The following is a 19,612-nucleotide window of genomic DNA, read 5'->3' as shown; positions in this document are numbered from 1 at the left end:
CTGCTGATTCTCATGTGTTGATTTTGTATCCTGCAACTTTACTGAATTTGTTTATTAGTGCTAACCAGTTTTTAGTGGAGTCTTTAGGGTTTTATTTATATAAGATTATGCCATCTGCAAACAGAGCCAGCTTTACCTCTCCCTTTCCAATTTGGATGGATCCCTCCCTCCCTCCCTCCTTCCTTCCTCCCTCCCTCCCTCTACCTTTCTCTTCCTTTCTTTCTCTCTTTCCTTTTCTTTCCTTTCCCCTTTCCTTTTCTCTCCTTTCCCCTTTCCTTTTCTCTTTCTTGCCTAATTGTTCTGGCTAGGACTTCCAGCACTATATTGAATACAAGAGGCGAGAATGGGCATCCTTGCCTTGTTTCTGATTTTAGAGTGAAGCTTTCAGCTTTTCACCAGTGAGTATGATGTTAGCTGTGGACTTCTCATACATGGCCTTTATTGTGTTGAGGTGCATTCTTTGTATATGTACTTTCTTGAGAGCTTTTATCATGAAACAACACTGAGTTTTGTCAAACGTTCTTTCAGCATCTACTGATGATAATATGATGTTTATTCTTCATTCTGTTAATGTGGCATATCACATTTATTGATTTCTGTATGTTGAACCATCCCAGGCATAGATTTTGCTTGATCATGGTGTATAATACTTTTTTTTTTGAGATGGAGTCTTGCTCTGTTGCCTAGGCTGGAGTGCAATGGCATGATCTCGGCTCACTGCAACCTTCGCCTCCTGAGTTCAACCGATTCTCCTGCCTCAGCCGCCCAAGTAGCTGGGATTACAGGCACGCACCACCACGCTCGGCAAATTTTTGTATTTTTAGTAGAGATGAGGTTTCACCATGTTGGCCAGGCTGGTCTTGAAATCCTGACCTCAGGTGATCCACCTGCCTTGGCCTCCCAAAGTGCTGGGATTACAGGCATGAGCCACCGTGCCCAGCCGTGTATAATCTTTTTAATGTGCTGTTAAATTTGGTTTGCTAGCATTGTGTTGAGGATTTTTGCATCTGTGTTCATCAGGGATATTGGCCTGTAATCTTTTTTTCTTGTGTTGTTCTTGTCTGGCTTCGGTATCAGGGTAATGCTGGCTTTTAAAAATTAGTTCAGAAGTATTCTCTCCCCTTCATTTTTTTGTAAGATTTTAGAAGGATTGGTATTAATTCCTATTTAAATTTTTGGTAAAGTTTGGCATGAGGCTACCAGGTCCTGGGCTTTTCTTCGATTGGAGATTTTTGACTACAGAATCAGTCTCATTACTGATCTGTTCAAATTTAGTATTTTTTCATTATTCAGTCTTGGTGGGTTGTATGTTTCTAGGAATTTATCCATTTCTTCTAGGTTATTCAAATTTTTGATGTATAATTATTCATATTACTCTCTTATGACCCTTCATATTTCTGTGGTATCAGTTGTAATTTCTCCATTGCATTTCTGATTTTATTTGAGTTACCTCTTTTTTCTTCGTCTAGCTAAAGTTTCGTCAGTTTTTTTTTTGCCTTTTCAAAAAGCAACTCTTAGTTTTGTCGCTTTGCTACAGCTTTTCTAGTCTCTATTTGATTATTTCTGCTCTGATCTTCATTATTTCCTTACTTCTGCTAACTTTGGGCTTCATTTGCTTGTTTTTTTCTAGTCCCTTATGGTGTAAAGTTAGATTGTTTATTTGTAATCTTTATTTTCCCTCCATGTAGCTATTTATTGTTATAAACTTTCCTCTTAGAATATCTTTTTGCTGTATCCCATAAGTTTCTGTATGTTGTGTTTTCATTTTCATTTGTTTCAAGATATTTTTTGATTTCTTTTTTGACTCATGGATTGTTCAAGAATGTGTTGTTTAATTTTCTCGTGTTTGTGAATTTTCATTTTCCTCCTCTTGCTGATTCCTGGTTTTATACTGTTGTGGTTAGAAGAGACGCTTGATATGATTTCAGTCTCCTTGAATTTGTTAAGTCTTGTCTTGTGGCCTAACGTATGATCTATCTCAAAGAATGTTCCGTGTGCACTGGAGAGGAATGTGTTTTCTGCTGCTGTTGGATGGAATGTTCTCTGTTAGCTCTATTCGGTCTAAAGTGTAGTTTATGTACAGTGTTTTCTTACTGATTTTCTGTCTGGGTGATCTTTCCATTGTTGAAAGTGAGGTATTGAAGTCCCCTACTATTAGTGTATTCTATCTGTTTGCCCTTCAGATCTGTTAATATTTGCTTTACATATTTAGGTGCTCCAATGTTGAATGTGTGTATATTTCTAATGATTATGTTTTCTTGATGAATTGACCTTTTATCATTATATAAAAACGTTTTTTTACTCTTGGCTACAGTTTTTGACATAGTCTATTTTGTCTGATATAAAATAAATATAGCTACGCCTATTCTATTTTGGTTTCAATTTGTGTGGAATATCTTTTTCCATCCCTTCATTTTTAGTCTATGTGTGATCTTAAAGCTGAAGTGTGTCTTTTGTAGGCAGTGTATATAGTTGGGTCTTCTTTTTATTTATTTATTTTTATTAAGCTGCTCCATGTCTTTTGATTGGATAATTTAATCTATTTACATTTAAAGTAATTATTGATAGTTAAGGATTTGCCATTGCCATTTTGTTCATTGTTTTCTGGTCACTTGGTAGATCCTTTGTTTCTTTCTTCCTCTCTTGCTGTTTTCCTTTGTGGTTTGATAATTTTCTGTAGTAGTATGCATTGATTCCTTTTTCTTTCTTTTGTGCATGTACTAGGTTTTTTATTTGTGGTTACCACAAGGCTTATATAAAACATTTTATAGTTATAACAGTCTATGCTAAACTAATAACAGCTTAACTTTGATCACACACAAAACTCTACACTTTTACACCCACCCCCCATTTTATGTTTTTGATATCACAACTTACATCTTTTTTATTGTACATCTATTAACAAATTATTGGGCCAGGTGCAGTGGCTCACACCTGTAATCCTGGCACTTTGGGAGGCTAAGGCGGGTGGATCACGAGGTCAGGAGTTCAAGACCAGCCTGGCCAGCATGGTGAAACCTCATCTCTACTAAAAATACAAAAATTAGCCGGGTGCTCGCCTGTAGTCCCAGCTACTCAGGAAGCTGAGGCAGGAGAATCGCTTGAACCCGGGAGGTGGAGCTTGCAGTGAGCTGAGATTGTGCCACTGCGCTCCAGCCTGGGTGACAGAATGAGACTCCATCTCAAAAAAAAAAAAAAAGTAAAATATATTAGCTGGGTGGTATGTGCCTGTAGTCACGGCTGAGCCAGGAGGATTGTTTGAGCCCAGGATCTGGAGGCTGCAGTGAGCTGTGATGATGTCACTGCACTCCAGCCTGGGTGAGAGAGTGAAACCCTGTCTCTAAAAACAAACAAACAACAACAACAAATTATTGTGGCCATAGTTATTTTAATATCTTCATCTTTTAACCTTTATACTAGAGTTATATATGATTTACACATAACGATTACACCATCAGAGTATTCTGAATTTGACTATTGCTATCATTTGAATGTTTGCCCCTCCAAAACTCACGTTGAAACTTGATCTTTAATGTAATAGTATTGAGAGATTGGGCCTTTAGGAGGTGACTGGATCATGAGTTCTCTGACATTATGAATGGATTGATCCATTTATGAATTAATAGATTAATGGGTTATTACAGGAGTGGGTTAGTTATCATGAGAGTGGGACTATTATAAAAAAGCCAGGTGGCCTCTCTCGTGGGCCCCCTTACTGTGTGATGCCCTGTGCTACCTCAAGACTCTGTGGAGAGTCCTCATCAGATGTGGCCTCTTGACCTTGGATTTCCCAGCCTCTAGAACTGTAAAAAAGAATTTCTTTTCTTTATAAATTACCCAGTCACAGATATGCGGTAATGGCAACAGAAAACAGACTAAGACAAGTATATAGTTTTATCAGTTATCTCTACACTTTTAAATGTTTTCATGTTACTAATTAGCATCCTTTTGTTTCAGCTTGAAGAACTTTCTTTTACATTTCTTGTAAGGGAAGTCTAGTGGTGGGGAACTTCTTTAGCTTTTGTGTATCTGGGAGACTCTTAATGTTTCCTTTATTTTTGAAGGATGGCTTTGTGAGTACATAATCTTATTGCCAATTTTTTTCTTTCAGTACTTTGAATATATGATCCCACTTTCTCCTGGTCTGCAAGTTTTCTGCTGAGAAGTCTGCTGATAGCCTTATGAGGGTTCTCTTGGATGTGATGAGTTTCTTTTCTCTTTCTGCTTTCAAAATTCTCTTCTTGTCTTTGATTTATGGTAGTTTGGTTATAATGTATCTTGGTGAAGTTTTCTGTGGGTTGAACCTATTTGGAGACTTTAAGCTTCATGTACCTTGATGTCCACATCACTCCCAAGTTTGGAAAGTTTTTTAGGCATTAATTCTTTAAATAAGCTTTCTATTAACTTCTCTCTATATTCACCTAATGCGACTTCCATAATGTGAATGTTAGCTTTCTTGATGGTGTCCTTTAGATCTCACAGGCTTTCTTAATTTCTTTTAATGCCTTTTTTCTTTTTTCTTCTCTGATTGAATATTTTTAAATGACCTATCATCAAGCTCACATATTCTTTCTTTTCTTTTGTTTGATCAATTCTGCTGTTGATGCTGTCTGCTGTATTTTAAATTTTATTCATTCTGTTCTTCAGCTTTAGAGTTTCTGTTTGGTCCTTTTTTTAAAAAAAAATCTCTATCTCTTCATTGAATTCCTCATTTTTAGTGTATTGTTTTTCCGATTTTGTTGAGTTGTGTGTCTATGTTCTCTTGTATCTCATTGAGCTTCCTTAAAATGATTATTTTGAGTTCTTTGTTAGACAATTTGTAGATCTCCATTTCTTTGGGATTGGTTTACTAGAGTATTATTGTGTTCCTTTGGTAATGTCATGTTTCCTTGATACTTTATATTCCTTGAAGTCTTGCATTGCTGTTTTCTCATTTGCAAAAGCAGTCACCTCCTCTAGTCTTTATGGACTTTTTTTGGGAGAGAGATTTCTTTACGAAACAGCCTGGCTAGGGATTCTGAGGCTCTCTCAGACCATTTCTGTGGATGCACCTGCTCCACACCTTTTGCTTCTCTTGGAGAGGGGTGAATTGTTAAAGAGTATATGCCTTTTCTTGATCCCACAAAGGCAGTCTAGGTGCTACGAGCCTCTCATTAGTTTCCCCTAGGGCAGTGCTCTGAAATGCTCAAGTTCTTGTGCCTTCTCCCTCCCCATCCCACACAGTCAAGCTATCTGTCTGTGTGAGATGCTGGCACTTGCCATCTGTGGGGGTGCCTTTGGGGAGCTGGCAGAGTGTTGGGTGAAGCATGTGAGCATTTGGGTGCCCGTGGTCCAGTTGGGATGGTTCACAGGAAAGGCGTCTCCATCAGCTTGTTGGGGGGCTTCCTAATAAAATCTGCAGAGCAATTATTAGGGTCCATAGTCTTTCTTCCTAGCTCCCAGTCTCTCCCAACTTCTCCTCCATGTCAGTCACCTCAGTATTGGAGGTGAGACAAGAAAGAAGCAGACCTTTTTTGGGCAGCATCCTGCATGGCTGGGGGAGCTGGAAGCTCACTTACTACACTTTCACTTACTCCAGTGGGAAAAATCATGGGCCAAGGGGGTTTCCCTGGGCACTGAGCTGTGTTGCTCAGCTCACAGTTGCTCAGCTCACAGTTGTGGGAAACGGTCACACGGGTAAAATGAAACTGTTCTTACCCTCATCAGTGCATCTATTCTTGGATTTTTTTCTCTAACAGTGTACTGGAACTTCTCCACTGGACTTCCAGACTCCTACAAAGACACTTTTGTTCGTGGGGAGTTGTCAAAATGGAAGCTTCTTTGGGGGGACTATGGTAGAAAGCTCCTCTTCTGCCATCCTCCTAACGTCACCATGTGTGCATGTCTTGTCTTCCTAATTAGATTATACATTCCTCAAGGGTAGGGATTTGTGGATCACACTCTGCCATCCTGCGAGTAAGTGGTTCAAAGTCCCTGACATAGTAGTTATTCCTAAGTATTAGATTGATAGATTTACAGAGGGTCATTAAACGTACATTGACTACCCCAGAGATATGGGGTTAAAGTCTGATAGACTCTTTTCATTTCTACCTCTTAAAGAATCTTAATCAAAGGATCCATAAACACAATGGCTTGCTGATCCAAGGCTGCAAGGATTCTCTATTAAAACCTCTGAGGAATTCTCTTCTCCCTCCCTCCTTTCTTCCTTCCTTCTCCCACTTAGAAGTGGCAGCAGGCTTTTTCAGGCTCCTAGGCCTGTCCCCACTGATGTTCAGGTGTAGGTCAGGCTTCCATGCTCAAGGAGGCCTCAGGTCCCTGCTGAGGGGTGGGCACGGATGGAGGGTGAGCCTGAGGCAGGATGTGCAGGACAGCAACTGCTGAGACAGCGTTCTTGGCTGCCTTGTGGTGGGTGGGGGCCATGGACCCAGCCCAGGGCGGGGGTTAGGGAAGGCACTTGGGAGGCTACTCGTAATTCAAGGTTTCTGAAATCTGGAGACAGGGAGGGCTAGGAGTCCATAAATGGATGTGGCATTTGGCATCCCAGGGAGTCAGCTTAGGGGAGGGGCATTTAGCACTCAAGGGTCTACTCTGTGCCTCAGCTTGGACCCATGAGTTTGGAAAGTTTCTTTTCTTCTTTTTTACTTTTTTTTTTTTTGAGACAGAGTCTCACTCTCACTCTGTTGCCAAGGCTGGAGTACAGTGGCGTAGTCTTGGCTCACTACAACCTCTGCCTCCCGGGTTCAGGTGATTCTCCTGCCTCAGCCTCCTGAGTATCTGGGATTACAGGCGCCCACCACCACGCCCAGCTAATTTTTGTATTTTTAGTGGAGACGGGGTTTCACCACATTGGCCAGGCTGGTCTTGAACTCCTGACCTCAAGAGATCCGCCTACCTTGGCCTCCCAAAGTACTGGGATTATAGGCATGAGCCGCCATACCTGGCAGACTTTGCAAAGTTATTTAACATCTCTATTATCTGAGTTGTCAAGCAGGGATAGTCATAACATTGTATTTACTTTTTCCAACAGTCACAGCCAGTCGTGACAGCTTCTGACATCTCCAAAAGGAAGCGCACCTCGTCCTTTGTAGAAATGGGATCACAGGGTAATGGATCTGGAAATCCCACCTTCACACTTAAGTTGGACCCTGAGATGCAGAGAATAGGCAACAACCCTGCCCATGGCCACATGGCTTGGACAGAACTGGAGCAGAAGCCCCATTTCTAGATGGACGTGGTTTGCTGGGAGGGAGGAATATTGTCAGGCACAATGTGGTCCCAGCCTCAGCTGAGCAGTGCAGAGACCACAGACGTGGAACCAGACAGTCCTGGGCTCACTGGGCCTGTCTGTATTGTGGCTCCACCACCTGTCAGTCACGTCAGCTTCTGGAATCAGCTTCATCTTCCCAAGCCCCCTTTTTCTGTACCTGTAAAATGGGGGGTGGGGGGTGGGGATCTACCTCCCAGGACTCCCAGAAGGGTTAAATGGAAGGATAGATGCACAATGTCTTGGATGCGGCAGTTGCCCGGTGCCTGGTGGCCTGGTGGTTGCTGTTGTTATTCTCCGTTTGCACAGAAGAAAGTCTGGGCCCTGGTGCTTTTGTTCATGGGAACTCACTAGGGAATGAGCATGACTTCCGGGCTCTGCAATAACCAACTGACATTCTTTCTGATAATCGTGGCTGTTGCTGTCAGCTGTAAGTGCTCTGTTCTGGATAATGTTTACTCTCAAGGACATTAGGTCAAAGAGAGAATGGAATATGTTTACAAGGACATTAGGTCAAAGAGAGAATGGAATAAACTTAGGACTTTTTATACACAACCTGGGATGAATCTCCTCCCTGAGACCTAGGACACCCTGGGCGCTCTGCCTGTGTGGTAGGCGGTGCCCGGGCCCCAGGGGGCACAGATGTGCTGGGAACCAGGACCTCAGCCACCGCCACCCTCCACACACTCTCCCTGGAGTCTCACTTTCCAGTGGGACACAGCCCTGCCAGCTCCCCTGGCCCACTGGCTCTTCTGCCCGTGGGCTTGCTAGCTGGGTGCTAGTGGATAGCTTTCTAGCTCGTTGCAGCGGGAGCACAGTGGCAGTTCCCTGATGTTCGGTCATGAACATCTGTGGCTTCCGTGGCATTATGCTGTGGAGACTATCACCTGGAGAGAAACAGTGACCTCTGCGGGAACTTGGGGGCCAAGACTTCCTGGTTTCTAGGGTCCTGGGAACCACTGCAGTCCTGGGCAAACTGGGGGCTGCAACTCAACTTCGCCTGGGCACAATGACGCTGGTCACGATGACGCTGGTCACGATGACGCTGGTCACGATGCTGTGCATGAAGACACTGGGCACGATGATGGGGGGCATGATGACGGGGCATGACGATGGGGTGGATCTGGGCATGATGCTGGGCAAGATGATGGCATGGTGATGCTGGGCACAACGCTGGGCGCGACGATGGGCACAACGATGAGCATGATGATGGGGTGGATCTGGGCACAATGACACTGGGCATGATGATGGAGGGCACGATGAGCACGACGATGGGGTGGATCTGGGCATAATGACGGTAGATCTGGGCATGATGATGCTGGGCATGACACTGGGCATGATGGACTGCATCTGGGCATGATGGCTCTGGGCACAACGACGCTGGGCATGAAGATGGGACACGATGATGGGGTGGATCTGGGCATAATGACTCTGGGCACGATGACGCTGAGCACAGTGACGCTGGGCACGATGACAGGGTGGATCTAGGTATGACGATGCTGGGTATGACAACAGCGTGAATCTGGGCATGACGATGCTGGGCACAGTGCTGCACACGATGATGCTGGGCATAATGCTGGGCTTGATGACAAAGTGGGTCTCAGCACCTGTCCCAGTGCTTCTTGAAGGGGCTCCTGAAGGGGAGGAGCATGCCTGGGAAGAGCGGGGCCTGGGTGTGACAGCCCTGCTTCCATGCCAGCCCTGCTGTTGCCCAGCCTGTGGCCACTCCAAACCATTGTTTTCAACTTCTGACGTCAAAATCACAGCCTTCACAGGGCGTTGCTGCCATGAGTGGGCCTGGGGTCTGCAGATCCGCTCTCATCCTTGCGTCTTCAGGTCCTAGCACGAGACCTGGCGTTCGGAAGGCCCTCTGTCCACTGTTGGAAAAATATCCTGAGGTTTCATATCTTCAAATACCTCTGCAATCTGTGGGTGATCGCAGTCTATGGCCAAGGGCCCCCCATCTGTGTCATCCTCCCTTCCCCAGGTGAAGCGGCTGCCCCGCAGGGTTCTAGAGAGCTGGTCTGTGGGACAAGGCTTCCGGCCATGCTGGGCGGGGGCTGTGTTCTCTGCCTATCTATGGAGGCGGGGCTCTGCTTCAGGTTTCCCCAGGGGCTCTCGTTTAAATGCAGCTCCTGGCCCAGGAGGGCGGCCTGAGACCCTGCACTGGTCTTAACAGCACCCAGATGCTGCTGCTGCCGGCCTGGGCTGTCCCCATTGGTGGGGGTCCAGATGCCTCTGCTTCCGCAAAGTGCATGCTCTGCACATGGGGGCCTGGCTGCAGTGGGGGCTGCCCTGAACAGGCTGGCTGGGTGTGCGCTGGAGCTTTGAGGGAGTGTCCTGTCGGGAAAGTGAGACCCCCCCACCCCCCATTCGAGGAGGTGGTGCGGTTGGATGGCCTATTCTGAGATAAAAAGCCAGGCCATGGCCCAGAGAAAGCCCAGCTGTTAAAAATCACTGAGGAAGCTGAATTTCAAATGCTCTTTTTGCCTCTTCTCCACTTCAGAGGACTGTGTGAAGTGTTCATTAAAATTAATAAGAACTCCGCACCTGCTTTGAGCTGCCCTCAATCCTCATGCGTGTCCAGAGGACAGATGGGAGGTGCAGCACTGCTCGCAATGGTGATGAGATGTGGGATGGGCTGTGGTGTTCGTGCCCAGTGTGCCAGGTGCCACAGCCAGAAGCTTCTGTGGCAGAGAGGGAAGGGATCCAGGGGCATCAGGTGCTGCATTCCTGGTGTCGCACGCAGCCAGCGGGAGGGGGCGTTGCTTGCCTCTTGCAAAAAGCTTTCTGTCACTTGGAGGTGCACGAGGCCTTGGGAGAGGGAAAAAGGCGTTAGGGCTCTTGTTCTAATCTGCTGTCCTTAGAGAACCTCTGGGTCTGTAACCACACTACTGTTCCGGCCAAGGGTTAGTTTCCAGGAGAAGCCTTGAAGTTGAAATAAGTCAGCTACAGAAAAGGTTGTGGTATGAAGTAGAGAATGTGTTGACAATCTCAGTGGATTTCAACGGTTCTCACCTTTTCTTCTTCCTCCAAACACCCCAAAATAGAATATTTCTGTCAGAAACAACAGCTCACACCAATAGGTCCCAGTGTGTGTGGCTGGTATGTGGAGGTTGGGGTGTAGTGAGGGTCTCCTGGGTGCTTCTGGGGTTCTCAGTTTAAGCCTAGGTGCTGACCAGCTGTACAAGCTTGAGCTGTGTGAGGATAAAAGTAGGCTTATGTACATGCACTCATGCACACACGTGTGTATAGTGTGTGCATGCATACATGTGCACATAGCATGTATGTGCACGTGTAGTTGTATGTATGGATACATAACTATATGTATATATGTGCATGCATGTGCGCATATGTATATGTACCTGTGTGTATGTGCATATGAGCATTTGTGTGTATGTGCATATAGCGTGTGAATAGTATGTGTATGTGTGCTCCTATAGTATGCATGGGTATGTCATGTGAGTATGCCTTTGTCTATGTATGTGCTGCTGGATGCCCTGTTTTGAGATAACAAAGCCAGGCCACGGGTCCAGAGAAAGCCCAGCTGTTAAAAATCACTGAGGAAGCTGAATTCCAAGTGCTCTTACATATGTATGTATATGTTTGTATTCATGTATGTATGTTTGTGTGTGTACACATGTATCCATGTATGTAGGTTTGTAAGTTTTATGTATGTGTATATGGGTATGTTTATATGTACATATATATGATGTGCAGTTACATGCTATGTGTGGTTGTATTTATACATAAATGTTTGCATGAATGTGTGTGCATGCATCATGCATATGTGTATGTATGTGTGTTTTTATGTGTGCATATGTGTTATGTGTTTGCATATTGCATATCTCTGTTAATGTGTATATGTTTGCATGCACATGTATGTATGTGGAGGTGAATATGCACATCTCTGTATGTGTATATGCATGTGCATGTGTGTATGTATGCATATAGATGTCTGTGCATGCATATGTGTATAGTATGTATGTGTGCATATGTATGTGTATGCATATCAGGGTAGTATGTATGTGTATGTGTACATGCATGTATGTGTGTATAGTATATGTGCATATGTCTGTATATAATGTGTGAGGGGACTTCAAAAAGTTTGTGGAAAAGTGGAATTAAAAAATAAAAATACAAATATAAACTTTATTTCTCAATATAAGCACCATGAAGTTCAAGACACTTTTGTAAGTAATTATACCAGCCATTTAGTCCATCCCTAAAGAACTGAGGGTTCCTTATGGTGAAATTCCCAGGAATTCCCATGTGGTCTTTTTTACATTGTTTACTGAAGAAAAATGAGTGCCCTTTACAGATTTTTTAAGATTAGGAAACAAGAAGTCAGAAAGAGCCAAACTGGGAAAGTTGGATGCTTAATGATTTCCAATAGAAACTCTTGCAAAATTGTCCTTGTTTTATAAGGAGAATGAGCAGGAGCATTGTTGGGGTGAGAAGGGCTCTGGTGAAGCTTCCTGGGCATTTTTCTGCTAAGGCTTTGGCCAACTTTCTCAAAACCCTCTGATAGTAGGCACATGTTATTCTTCTTTGGCCCTCCACAAAGAGAGAAAGCAAAATGCCTTGAGCATCCGAAAAGCCTGTTGCCGTGACCTTCGCTCTCGGCCAGTCTGCTTTGCTTTCCTGGACCACTTCCAACTCTTGGTAGCCATTGCTTTGATTGTTTTGTCATTAAGATTGTACTGGTAAAGCCACGTTTCATCTTCTGTTACAATTTTGAAGAAATGCAATACAATACACGCCCATAATCTCAGCACTTTGGGAGGCCGAGGTGGGTGGTCAGGAGTTCAAGACCAGCCTGGCTAACATGGTGAAACCCCATCTCTACTAAAAATACAGAAATTAGCCAGACGTGGTGGTGCACGCCTGTAATCCCAACTACTCAGGAGACTGAGGCAGGAGAATCACTTGAACCTGGGAGGCAGAGGTTGCAGTGAGCCAAGATTGCACTACTGCACTCCAGCCTGCACGACAGAGCAAGACTCTGTATCAAAAAAAAGAAAAAATTAAAAAAAATGATGCTTAGGCGTTCTTCAGAGAATTGTAACAGTAAAGCAAAGCAGACTGGCCGAGAGCGAAGGTCATGGCGACAGGTTTTTTTGGATGCTCAAGGCATTTTGCTTGTTCTCTTTGTGGAGGGCCAAAGAACAATAACATCTGCCTACTATCAGGGCGTTTAGAGAAAGTTGGCACTGGCTCATCCGGTGGAGGGAGTGTTTCTCCACCCCCAGGCCCAGCTGTGCCCAGTGCCTGGCCCTTCCCCCAAAGGCCTCCCTGCAAGGCTGAGGGGACTGTGGAAAGGGGTCTGGTGGTCCAAGCTATGGGTTTAGGGCCGAAGGGAATAAGGAGGGACGGGAGGGTTTGGGCCACCTGTAGCCACCCTAACTCCCCACCAGCCGAGTATGCTTGGTCATGGCTGACACAGGCGAGAGGGCTCGGAGGGCCCCTGCTCGGAGGGGGCTCTGCTCGGAGGGCTCTGCCTGCTGCTTTGCACACTCTGGTCTCTTGGTCTCTGTCTCCTGCCCCCTGGGCTTGGGAGTAGGGCACTGCTTGTCCTCCCACAGGAACACAATCCTGCGCCATGTGTCCAGCCCCTGGCTCTTAGAAACGCAGGCTTCCCGCAGTTCCTGGCCCGTGGAGGGTGGCTTTGGCTGTACCCAGGGGTGGAAGTCCCACAGGTTAGGGCCTGCCCACAGTGGGGGTGCAGGGTTTGGAGCCCTGGACGTGGAGTCAGGAGGCCTTGGTCTGAGTGAAATCCACGCCATCAGTGTGCGCTCCTGCTCCTGATGCTGCTGTGACCCGAGGCACAGAATGCCCTGCGGTGCCACTTGACAGACAGGGAAACTGAGGCTTACAGAGGGCTGTAACTTGTGCGGGGTTTCATGGGTGGAGCACTGGGATTTGGGATAGGCCTGTCTGATTGCAGAGGCTGTGCTCTGAATCACGGGGCACTGTGTTCTTTCCTGGCTCACTGTGTGACCTGTGGTGGTCACCTGACTCTCTGAACTCCTCTTCTGGAGCAGAGGGCAGTGTCTCTGTCTCTCAATACCACACAGCGGGCAGCTTCCAGGACAGAGATGATTTCCTCCCGGCTGTGGAGGCTGGAAGTCAGGGATCCGGGTGCCGGCAGGGCTGCTTCTCCCGAGGCTGCTGTCCGGGGCTTACAGGCGGTGTCTTCCTGCTGTGTCTCACGCGGCCTTTCCTCCATGCATGCACAATCCCGGCCTCTCTTTCTCTTCGGTAAAGCCACAGTCCTGTTGGACCAGGGCCCACCTGTGTGACCTCTTTAAAGACCCTGCTTCTAGTAGGACTCACACTGGGGTTAGGGCTCCATCGTCAGAATTTTGGAGGATGTAATTCAGCCCTAACAGATGGTGCTGCTAGGGACGTTGTGAAGCTGAAATCAGCGTGTACGTGTGGATGTGGTTTCCTGGCGCACAGTCTACCTGAGAGTATTCTAATTTATTTCTGAAAGATGGAAAAATGAGCAGAATCCCGGGACCCCCACTGAGTCCCCACTTGGAGAGGGGCAGCGTTAGAGCAGGGGAAAGAAAACCAAAGTCCCAGCCCTAGGAACGTCACCTTCCCATGAAAAAGCACAAACACCACAGGGGCTGAGGAGCGACGTGGCAGAGGCGGATTGTGGCCCTTCACCTGAACGAAGAGCCAGCTATTTGCTAAGAAGCTTCCACCTGAAAAAGATGGGGAGGGCGCGAGGGGCTTCCTCCCCACCTGGGAGCTGTTTCTCCCTGAGACCCCTGAGAGATGAGATGTGAAGCTGTTCAAGGACAGTGACGGGGAGAGAGAAGCGGCCCGCAGACCCTGCTTTCCCGTCTTCCCACCCACACAGCTCCTCCCTGGAGGACGAGGCCAGGCCCCCAGGCTGACAAGTAGACCGGGACCGGGATGGCGAGGCCCAGGAGACAGTGGAGGAGAAGCCCCTGGGCGCAGATGCACTTGGGGAGGCTCCTCCCATCTTCGGGAAAGACTTATTAGTGATTCAGTCCATCAGCTGGAGGAGGCACGCGGCCTGCTGCTGTAGACAAGTTAAAACCTGAGAGTGAGTTGAGAGCATTTGGCCTTTAGCCATCTCTGAATCACACGGCCAGATGTTAAAGCAAATCCAAGGTCATCGCTCACACTTGGCACCTGTCTCCGGCGAGTAGAGCTCAGCTCCTGCCCTTGGAGAAGTGCGGGACCCAGTCCCTGCCATAGGGGGTTCTGAGAAACCCTTGCGCTGGCTGCTTGCTGATTGTGAGGGTGCTGTGAGCGCGTCCAGCCTGATCTGGCAGCCTGGACCTCCTCGCGAGGGGACAGAGCGGGGACCACAGCTGACCGACGGGGGAGCGGCGTGAAGACGTGGAGGGGGAAATAAGAAGCATAAACATTGAGGCTGTCCCGACCTTCCTCCTGATGGTCAGCACAGAACCTCTGGAATAGTGTGGTGGAGAGCTGGGAGAGTTTGTCTTTGGACAGAAGGCCCAAGGAAGATGCGTGTTCCCGACCTTCCTCCTCATGGTCAGCACAGAACCTCGGGACTGGTGCGGTGGAGAGCTGGGTACAGGAGGCCCGAGGAAGATACATGTTTCCTGCGCAGACAGGGCCTGGGACAACACGAAACAGCAGATGTGCATTTTCAGGGAATATCAGCTTTTCTGTAGGACCCTCTGCGGGAGGCCGAGCAGAAGCACGGGGCTCACCTTTCAGCTTCAGACCACGGTGAGGGACACCTGCCCTCACAAACTCATCTTGCCCTAACTCTCTCCCAAAGGCCCTGTCTCCAAATACCAGCACCTTAGGGTCACGGCTTCAACAGAGGAATTTGGTGGGGGACACAGTTCCATCCACTGCAGGAGGTGACGGTGCTCAGGCCGTGACTGGGCACTCAGTGTGGGTGGCTGTGTCCATCCTTCCGAGGAACCAAGACACTCCAGGGTACGTCCTGGGGAAAGGCAGCCAGGATAGGGCAGGGACTGTGGGTTTCTAGCTGGGTGAAGGGAAATTTCAGACAGATAATAGTTTTTAAATGTTTAGGGGACTCTTGGAGAAGGTGAATTCAGCTCGCTTTGCATTTCTATGGGTGCAAAACCAGGCTGGCTGGGCGGACCCAGCAGAGCAGCAACTTCCCAGCTCCTCCAGCCATGAGAACTGACTGTACCGTGCCTCCTCCTGCAGCAAAGCAGGGCCCCTCAGTTATATTCCAGGGAGAATTGCAAATTGCTTCCCTTGCAGCGAGTTTTGGGCATGTGTAATGGGTTGGCTGGTTGATTGAAGCTGTTCCAGTTGCCCTTCTCCCTCCCTGCTCTGGCATTTTACTGTTACAGAAATCTTCAGGTTGAAATTGTCATGACTCAGAACAGCAGGAACGGGTACCTGGCACCTGCCATCGGGAAGAGCAAGCCAGTTGGCTCCGGCAGGCGCTGGACTCACAGGCTGCCGTGGAGAGAGATTCAGAGGAGGGCAGGGCTGGCCCCCTGACGATGAAGGCAACGCACTGAGCACTCTGGCAGGGCCCCCTCTGGTGTGGGGGCCCTGCCCCTCCCTCTGTGAGACCTCCTGGCTGTCCACCTGGTCCCGGCCCTGCCCATGTCTTGGACCCTGTCCTCACTGGGTGCCCCCCAGCGATAGTGCCTCTCACCGCCTTACTGTGCCCCTGCCTGCCCCGCTGCCCTTGGGTTCCTCCCCCAGCTCCTCTTCCTCACATGGGCCCCTGCCTCCCACTGGACACGTCTCTCAGGTGCCCTCCTGGCCCTTGTCACCGTCCCATGATGACCCCTCTCCCCTGCCTGTCCCCCTCTCCCCTGCCTGTCCCCCTCTCCCCACGTGCCCCGTGACATCCTCCTCTGTGCTTCTCCAGAGCTGTGTCTCCCTGCGCCCACCTTGGGGAGGCTCGGCACTCAGTGCCAGCTGTGCGTGCCTCATCCACACGTCCCATCACGCACGAGGTTCTGCCAACACTACCTCCTGGGTGTCTCCCCAATCTGGGCGTTTTTCTTATCCTCCCAGACCCTGCCTGCCATGACCCCCTTCACCCCCAGCCTGATCTGCCCTTGGCCTCCTTTTGCGCCTTTCAGTCTTTCCAGCAAGTGTTGCCAGATGCTTCCTGAACACAAGTCTGATCTCGCCGCCCCCTTCACCAACCCTCCGCATCTGCCACAGCACGGAGATGCACCACACCCTCTCCGATGCTTTCCTGGGCTCTGAGGACGGACGAGGAAGTGGTGTCCCCGTTGCCCCTTTTCTATTCCCTTCCTCTTGCATGCACTGCAGTTGCTGGGCCGCTGTCCCGATTTACCAGCAGACCCTGAGCTCTGGCTCCTGCAGCCAGCGCCCTGCACAGCTGGCGACACACAGTGCCTGGTGTGCGAAGCAGAGTCGCCTCCGTCCTGGCTGTCCAGCTCCAGCCTAGGTGCCATTAGGATCTCCCTCTGCCTCCCTCATCCCTGCATCGTTCCCCAGGCTGGATGTGGCCCCCAGCTGCCAGCATCAGGAGAGCAGCCTGGGCCTCAGAGCAGCAGAGTGTGGCTGTTGTCCTGGCTCTGCCATGCCAGGCCGTGTCATTTTCATAGCCAGATAAGAGAATGCTTGTGAATGTGCTTTGTGAATCAAGGCTGCATTTTATTGCAATGTAAACCACTCTCTGCAGGGGCGTGTGTGGTTTCATTTTAGCAAAGCTCACTGAAGTCTGTGTTCCATCCTCTGGTTTCTATCTATTCTGAATTGGGGGAACGTTACATCTGCTTCGCAAAACAAGACTAGGAGTTCCTAGCAGGGAAGTCCTTGGTTCTAAGGAGGCAGGTGGCATCACTGCCGGACAGAGCGTTATCTGCATGCAATAGAAAGTCCTTCCCGCCGCCACTGCCGGGCGCAGTGGCTCACGCCGTAATCCCAGCACTTTGGGAGGCCGAGGTGGGTGGATCACGAGGTCAGGAGATCGAGACCATCCTGGCTAACATAGTGAAACCCCATCTCTGCTAAAAATACAAAAATTAGCCTGGCGTGGTGGCGGGTGCCTGTAATCCTAGCTACTCGGGAGGCTGAGGCAGGAGAATGGTGTGAACCCAGGAGGTGGAGCTTGCAGTGAGCTGAGATTGCGCCACTGCACTCCAGCCTGGGTGACAGAGTAAGACTCCATCTCAAAAAAAGAAAGTCCTTCCCACCACCCACTGTCTTGCAGGATTGCCCACATTGAATTTCCCACATTGAATTTCATTTAGTTCCTGCAATGGTGGGTTATAACTGATCATGAAGTCCTAATAGTGTGTAAACATGTCCATGAAAAAGAATTGCTGAGTTAAATCAGGTCGCCTGTTTCTTTTCCCAGTTTTTCCCTATGTACTTGTTTGCTGTCTGCTGGTTGGGTTGGTGGTCAGTGGTGATCACCAGCAGACAGGTAGGAGCAGTTGCTGAGGGCTTAACACTTTGCGGGAGGGAGCACTGAGAAACTCCACCCTCTGGCTTAGTTTGTTCTAGGGACTGGGTGACAGCGGCATTCTTCAGGCTTGGTCCAGTGATCAGAGAGACAATCCTGTGGGATCTTGGTGTCCCTCTTGCTATGAATGAGAGAAGGGTGGGGGACACACACCACCCCACACCACCACTGCACACACCCAAGCTGGGGACGGGCCAGCAGGTCACGGGGATCAGGCATTCTGCTGTAGAGCAGGTCAGGTTGGGAGGCATCTGATGAAGTGTCCTAGGACCCTCCTCCCTGGCTCAAGTTCACACACCCGAGAGGAGCCAGGGGCTTTGCCACCTGCCACCCACCCACCAGACCATGTTCCTGACAGTGCCAGTTATGTCCATGCTTACAGAGTTGTGGGTGCGTGGTTTGGTGGGGTACGGGAGTAAGAGCTGGGAGGCACTGCCTTGCTGGGATGGAGGAAAGACGAGCTCTCGTCTCACACAGGCACGGAGGGGATGGACCGTGGTTGAGTTTGGAACTTAGGGATGCCCCATTCAGCCCCTCTGTTCTATAGTGTGTATGACTTCTGGGGGAAGTGCATCTTCCTTTGGAAGCTGTATCAACAGGCGACCTGCCTGTGACAGTCACATACGTGACCTTGAAGAGATGTAGAGCTGTCTGTCTTAGTCTCTTCTATGTGTCTGTGATGTTAGGAAGGAGGGCGGTCGGGTCACCCGTGTACGTGTGTGATGGAGGAGGCCACGGTGTCACCTGTGCATCAACCAACTTTGCTCTTATTGTTTTCTACAGGAGACATGGGGGACAAAGGACAGAAAGGCAGTGTGGGTCGCCATGGAAAAATCGGTCCCATTGGCTCTAAAGGTATTTGCAATGCAATTCTTGCCTCATTTCCCCCCTGCCCCAGGGTCAGTGTCTGGATACCCTGAGAATAACTGTAGCCTGAATTGTCTCGTCTGGTGCTCTTATTTATATTCTGTGCATGGTAGATAAGAAATCTACTGCAGTGCTTCCATTTTTGGGGTGCTTGGAGCTAGTTGCTGGCTCTGTGCTTACAGGGTGCGGTGAAGTGCTCCCCATTCTGCGGGATTTTCACAGCGCCCCAGGATGGAGGGGCTGCAGCTAGTGTGCTTGGGCAAGACTCTGGCTGTGTAGCCACAATGTCCTTAACAAGTTTGGTAACAGACTTAGAGCCTCACATAAGGAGCGGACGCACCCTGCTCTGGAGGCACGGCGTCTGTTCCCCCAGCTCAGGTCTCAGGCATTTCGAGGTGATGGGATGGTTCTTGGTGAGAACAGGGTGTGGGATGGCAGCAGCGGGTGTGAGCAGCAACTATGGTGCCAACACCTGGGCTCAGTCTGCACCTGCGGGTTCTAATTACACCGTCTCCGCTGCTGCATTTGGCTTCACAGCCTTGGTAAGGCGGGCAGATCAGCTGCGCCTCCCGTGATGAGAGACTGAGGCCAGGACAGGCAAGGGGTTGCTCAGAAGGTGCTGCTCCTATGCACCCCCGCCCCCCGCCATCTGGTCAGTGGACATCTTTGGAGCGCCTGGCTTGTTCCAGGTCTATGCTGGGCTCTGGGGGATAGAGCCGGTGGGAGGGCAAGGAGCTGGCTGTCCCTGAGCTCTGCAGGTGTGGACTCACGAAGTCTCCTTGGGGTCCCGCACGGTGTAGCAATGTGGCTAAGCTGCCCTGAGCACTGGCGGTGGAGGGAGTCTGCTGTGGTCTGTCCAATTCCGGGGCCAGGTTCTTCTACCTCATTCATCTGCCTCGGAGCAGGTTGGCCCAGGTACCAAGAGGCTACGGTCTGGGGTTTGAGCTGTGAGGGGGTTCTCATGGTTTGTTCTGATCCATGGTCACAGACCTCCCCCTAGCCCAGCCCGTACCTGGTAGAAAGGGCTC

At 49.0% G+C, this 19,612-nt stretch overlaps 1 protein-coding gene across 5 annotated transcripts in view; it reads left to right on the top strand.

Annotated features, from left to right (window-relative positions):
- Positions 1 to 19,612, top strand: part of COLEC11 (collectin subfamily member 11) — a 48,847-nt gene that overhangs the window by 23,739 nt on the left and 5,496 nt on the right. For 4 of the 5 annotated variants that reach the window (XM_004028787.5, XM_004028786.5, XM_055378715.2 and 1 more), the window contains one exon: positions 18,501 to 18,572. In XM_004028787.5, coding sequence (XP_004028836.1) covers positions 18,501 to 18,572 — 72 coding nt within the window. Of the gene's footprint in view, positions 1 to 7,027; positions 7,104 to 18,500; positions 18,573 to 19,612 lie in introns of all 5 variants that reach the window. The other variant, XM_063696076.1, reaches the window with a different exon arrangement.

This window comes from Gorilla gorilla, chromosome 12 (assembly GCF_029281585.2).
Source record: "Gorilla gorilla gorilla isolate KB3781 chromosome 12, NHGRI_mGorGor1-v2.1_pri, whole genome shotgun sequence".
NCBI classification, from domain to species: Eukaryota; Metazoa; Chordata; class Mammalia; order Primates; family Hominidae; genus Gorilla; species Gorilla gorilla.
The sequence above is the reverse complement of the archived record's forward strand: the minus strand, read 5'-3'. Positions and strand labels throughout refer to the sequence as shown.